This window comes from Microtus pennsylvanicus, chromosome 11, assembly GCF_037038515.1.
Source record: "Microtus pennsylvanicus isolate mMicPen1 chromosome 11, mMicPen1.hap1, whole genome shotgun sequence".
Taxonomy (NCBI): domain Eukaryota; kingdom Metazoa; phylum Chordata; class Mammalia; order Rodentia; family Cricetidae; genus Microtus; species Microtus pennsylvanicus.
The window spans coordinates 100007392-100013391 of NC_134589.1; the positions used below are offsets into that span (position 1 = coordinate 100007392).

General features: G+C 46.1%; 1 protein-coding gene across 3 annotated transcripts in view; it reads right to left on the bottom strand.

Annotated features, from left to right (window-relative positions):
- Txndc11 (thioredoxin domain containing 11) overlaps positions 1 to 4513 on the bottom strand; it is an 80153-nt gene extending 75640 nt beyond the window's left edge. For all 3 annotated transcript variants that reach the window (XM_075942041.1, XM_075942040.1, XM_075942038.1), the window contains exon 1: positions 4142 to 4513. In XM_075942041.1, coding sequence (XP_075798156.1) covers positions 4142 to 4392 — 251 coding nt within the window. In that variant the 5' untranslated portion in view covers positions 4393 to 4513. The remainder of the gene's footprint in view (positions 1 to 4141) is intronic.
- Between the last annotated feature and the right edge of the window lie 1487 nt (positions 4514 to 6000).

The following is a 6000-nucleotide window of genomic DNA, read 5'->3' on the forward strand; positions in this document are numbered from 1 at the left end:
AAGTCACTCAACTAAAAAGTGATTGCCAGTACAAAATAAAGTCCTAAAAGAGATATTTTTTTAAAATATATCAGAAAGCACAGGCAGGAACAAGTGCCAGGCTGGACTACATAAGGATACCTAATTTCAAAAACCAAATAAATGAATGTCAGTAGTAAGCATAAAGGTTGGTATGATTCGGTCAGATGTGGTGGCACACACCTTTAATTCCAGCACTCAAGGCAGAGGTAGGCGGATCTCTGTGAGCTCAAGGCCAGCCTGGTCTACAGAGTGAGTTCCAAGACAGCCAAAGGTCTAAAGATCCACAAAGAAACCCTGTCTTGAAAAAAAAAAGAAGGGCTGAAGTGATTCATCAGGTAAATATTCTTACAATTAAATATTACTAAAAACTGAGAAACAAAAACAAAAGCCAACAAGATGGGTTAGCAGGTAAAGGTACCTGTCACCCAGGCTAAGGGCCTGGGTTCAAAATTTGAAATTCACATGGTAGGACAGAACCAACTTCTGGCACGTTCTCTGACAGTCATGCATTCTCCCACATAAATAAATAATGTTGAGGTAGTAGTAACTTAAAAAATACAAGAAGGAACCGGAGAGAAGGCTCCATGGTGAAAAGCACTGGCTGCTCTTGCAAAGGACACACATGCTGGCTTACAACCATCTGTATGTAACTCAGTCTCAGGGGATTCAATGTTTTCTTCTGGCCTCTACAGATACCATGCACACACACAGTGCACTTATATACATGCAGGAAAACACTCATACACATAAAATATAAATAAATCTGTTTTTGAAAGAGCAAACAAAACCTAATACATAACCTGACTGAATCTCAAAATAATTATGCCAAGTAAAAAAAAAAAAGCTAGATATCAGAGGCCATAATGGAATGCCAAAAAAAAGACTTCAAACTTACTTATTGAAACATTTCCTCACTGTGGCCTCTGCAGAGCTTTCTGCCTGTGGAGGATACTTCCCTAATATGAGAAGTACAATCCTTGCACAACTATTCAAAAATCTGCCTGAGCAACTGCTCTTGTCCTTCCAACACAAGCAAAGGCTGCTGCCAAGGTACTTCCTTCCTAGAGGAAGAAGATGGCAAAGAAACAGGCATATAAACAATTAGTAATAAAAGCTACACAAAATGAACACTGCTGTGGGAGAACTCAGTATGGAGATGTGGACACCACAGACTCTGACAAGGTGGTAATCAAGTACCTCTCAAGCTACGGCCTGAATGACAAGCAGGTAGATAGCCATACAGAGGTGAACAGGGTCCTGTGAAGAAAAGTGGCACATTCTGAAGCGATCCGAAAGACTGTTCACTGGTGGATGTTCTTACCATTCAAATGCATGACTCATCAAGTGATGAACTGGGCATGGCAGCACACTTATCATCCCAGCATTCAGATGGGATAAGCAGAACAGTTAGGTTCAGGTCAGCCTGGGTTAAAGCAAGACCCTGACTCAAATACAAAGCCAGGGCTTGTTAAGAGCTCTCCAGTTAAGAATGGGCACTGTTCTTGCAAAGGATCCAAGTTCGCTTCCCAGCACCCATATCCTCATATTGGGTGGCTCAGAGACACCTGTAACTCAAGTTCCAGGGTATCCAATGCCGCTGAGCTCTGTGAGCACTTGCTCTCATGTACACAAACCCACACAGATGCACACATATACATATACACATACACATAATGTAGATTTTTTTTTAAAGCCAGGCATGATTATAGACATCTGAAACCCCAGCATTTAAGAGGTAAAAGTAGTTTGAAATCATCCTGAACGTGCTGGAGAGATGGCTCAGAGGTTAAGAGCACTGGCTGCTCTTCCAGAGGTCCTGAGTCCAATTCCCAGCAACCACATGGTGGCTCACAACCATCTGTAGTGAGATCTGATGCCTGTATGCAGGCAGAACACTGTATACATAATAAATAAATGAATAAAAGGGAATGAGAGGTAAGATTGGCTGGCCTTATCTATAAAAAAAAAAAAAGAAAGAAAGAAATCATCCTGAACTAAATGGGATCCAGTCTCAAAAACAAAAGAAAAAACTGTATTTAGCATAAAATAATGCAATCTGAAGGAAATATGTGACATCAACTTATTATTTTTCACAGGTGTAGAGTAAAGTTAAAATCCAGATAAAACACAAACCAAACAAACAGGAAAGAGAAACATGGCCCTCTGCTCTATCACAGTCCCTCTAGTTTTCGTGTCTCTCTCAAAATTTGCTTTACATTTTTTCAAAACTTATATTTAAATAAGAGATTTCCTAAGATATTAATCTTTCAAAGCAGATACAAAAATCAAGAGTTGGTTGTGAACAATAAAGGCCTGTTTACAAAGAAGATGAACTTTACTGTGTCTGTGTGCATGTGTAGGGATTCCCAAGGAAGTCAGAAGACAACTTCTCAAAACTGTTCTCTCCTTCCTCTATGAGTCCCAGGGTCAAACTCACTTATTAGGCTTGTGCAGTAAGTGCTTTGCCACTAAGCCTTATTGCCACCTTACAAACTCAATCTTATATGAAACTTATACCTTAGCCTCCCTTCCAAAAGGCATATATACAAGCATGCAGTTTTATTTTACACACATACACATCTCTCCCTTAAAGTCAGGATACAAGGAAAGCAAGCAGAATGGATGCATGGAGACTGAATGCCTATAAATAGATATGGGCAAAGATAAGACGCTCAGAAATGCACAATTCATTGTGGTTCAACTCCAAATCTACTTTTTTATATACCATCCACTCTAAACTCAGCTGAAGAAGACAGTCATTTATTTCAGACCTGGACGACAAATAAAATTAAATTTAAAAAAAAGATCCTATTCTTCCTTAAGTCTGTCCTCATTAAAGATCATTAAAGTCATATGCTGTGTCAGATCAAACACTGAGCACTGTTTTCACAGCTGGACAAACTGAAGTGAATCAACTCCTTGAAGTGGGAGAAGGACTGTTTTCCTAATTTGAATCCTAGTGCCAACTTGCAATATTCCACTTTGTAAAATACTTTCTGTATTTCCTTCTAAAGACAATAAAAATAACATCTCAAAACAAAAAAATCGAACTCCAGGCCAGGCATGGTGACGCATACCTTTAGTCCCGCAGTAGCACAGCACCTGGCCCACGGCAAACACTGAAAAATTAGTCTCTTTCCACTAAAACCTCAATCCTTTGACCCTTGACCACAGGGACCTCATCTTGTGTTCATTACACTCAATATGGGCCCAGATAAGACACCCACTGGACAGAAGGGTCAAGAGGATATGTTAAGTGACAACAGATTTTATAAACTGAAATTGTTGTCGAGAAGTATAATTGAAATATAAACTCTTTATTTATGTATTCTGTTCTATGGGAACATAGAAGAGGAACATTAGCGTCCATTCTTCCTACACTTAACTCCAGCCTACTAGGGCTTCTCCCAAGTTTCCGAAAATACCAACTCTGTGCAGATTCCAGATCTCTGCACTTAACTGTACGGTAACAGAAAGTCTCTTCCAGCACTGGTCCCTTCCTTTCCTTCGTACAAGCTTCGAATGCCACTTTCTTACGAAAGCCTCTCTGCCCTTTCTACCCTCATCCTTCTATTTCCTGCACAGCACTTACTAAGGTCTCTGAAGTGCTTGTTTACTGTATATCACCTCAATGAAAATACTCAAGGGAACAGGGATTTTTGTCTTCCGCATTAACAAGTACTGAGTAGAAAGTGAGAATTGATTGTCATTACGTTAAATGCGTGCCTGGATTCCCCAAAGCGACTAAGACTCCTAAGTGGCTTGCAACTCATTACACAGCAAGCATTCATTAAGGGAAATGGAACTGACGAGGAAACAGTATAGCCTCGGCAAGAATTGACATGTGCACCCCGACAGACCCCAACAGGTGAGAAGCAGTTCAGGAACACGGCCAAACGCCCTCGGTACAAAACTGATAAGGGGCAGCACCCTGAAAAGCCCCCATGCAGAACAGGGACAGCGGGAGACTGCGGCCCACAGGGAGTCAAGCCTGTCGCCGCAGACCAGTCAGACTTCCCCGCGGGAGACCTATGACCTCCGACCCGGAGACCCCGAGCTGACCCCGCGCTGCCGGGCTGGCAGAGCTCCGGCCATGAAGCCAGAGACCCGGCAGCCTCACCTGCAGGTGAACTTGAGGGCGAAGAGCAGGGCGCAGCCAAGCGCCACGGCCCCGCACAGCAGCTCCGGCCGCCGGCGCGCCATGAGCGAGATGCCGCGCAATCCGCGGCGGAGCCGGCCTTCCGAAGAGGCCGCCGCCCCAGGCGGGCTGACGGAGCCGGAGCCCTTGCGGCCGCCGCCGCCACCCTCGTCCTCGGTGTCGTCGCTGCTGCTGCTCCCGCCGCCGCCGCCGCAGACTCTGCATTCCGACATTACATGCTCCCCGTCGCCGGCTTTATACTGCCGCTGCAGTCGCCTCGGGCCCGGAGAGCCGGCCCCGCACGTCGCTCCCGGACCTCGCAGGCGGCGGCGCCCGCTAACCCGGACCCTCCACGTCAGCGACACTTCGGGACGCCCCGCCCACCGTCTCAGAGTCTGCGCGAACGCACGCTCCCCCGCCCCCGAAAGCCACGCCCCTTGGGCCACGCCCCCGGGCTTACAGAGTCTGCGCGGCTGCTCGCAGCACTCGCGGTCGCGTCATCCTTTTGCAGACCCCGCCCCACTTGTACGGACAGCGCAGTCTAGCAGTCATTCAAACTCGACCCCACCCTCATCCGGCGACTGCGCAGGCGCTGCAGCCTCGTTCCCAGAAGCCAATTGGTGTTGAGTCCTAGCGGGTCTTCGGTTGGTCAGTCTTTTCGTGTACTGTTGCTGCGCTTCTCTTCCGAGATTTCGGGGTCGAGACCATCCCTAATGCTATGACCTGCAGACCCTGCAGAGCATAGATGCAGTTCACTGTCTCTGCTTTTCAGAAAGGGGGTGGGCGTGGAGAGGACTCAGGAAAGAGACGGGGGCCGGCTTGCGCTGTAATAACGGCGCTTCCGCTATCAGGATTGGATGAAGCGACTCATAAAAAGTGATGAGTCCGTTTTAGTTACGTTCCAGAGCTTGAATCCACTGGGGAAAGATGACAGACTCGCCCAAATTATAATTAAATGAGCTTATTATTTGCTGCTAGCAGGGCGACGGCCTCAACGCCGAATCGGAGGCGTGCCGCCCTGCGGCGCAAGAGGGGGTAGAGGAACGGTTTTTGGAAAGTGGAGACCACAATTACCGTGTTTTTCCGTAACGTGCACCTGAATGAGAAACTGCTTCACTCCCCTCAGCTAGTGAAGAGCTGTCCTTTTTACTCCCTGTTACATTACCATAAGCGGGTTTACAAAAGCCTGAGCAAGCAGTTAATTGGCTCACAGCAGTTGACAAACAATTCCGGGAGCAAGACAAGGAGAGTTGCTGGGTGCTTGTCACGCACTAGAGCTTTCCTTAGCTATCACACTTTCCGGTAACTACAATGTGTCCGGGTACTGCCTCTCTTGACCTTACCTTGACCCTACTGGTCCACACTCGTTTACAGGTGGAATGACAGGCTTAGAAAACTCACTTGGCCAAGGTCAGCAAGTTAGTGAAAAATTCTAACCCAAGACCGGCTTCAACTGAGGGACCTAGCAATCCACTGTGCTCCGTGGTAGCAGTAATGATGTACAAGCAAAAAACAATTTGAGAGAAGTTGGGTATAATGGCTCATATCTGAAAGTCCAGCACTTGAAGGCTGCATCAGGAGAATTGCCTAGAGTTTGATTAAGACCTGGACTATAATATGAAACCTTGTCTTGACTAAAAGAGAAAAATATTATGGCCATATGATGTATACAAAAAACTGAGGGCTTGGGGCTGGAGAGATGGCTCAGGTTAAGAGCACTGGCTGCTCTTCCATAGGTCTTGAGTTCAATTCCCAGCAACCATCTGTGGCTCACAACCATCTGTAATTCGATCAGGTTCCCTCTTGTGACCTGCAGACAGCTCAGTAGAGTGCACTGCTGT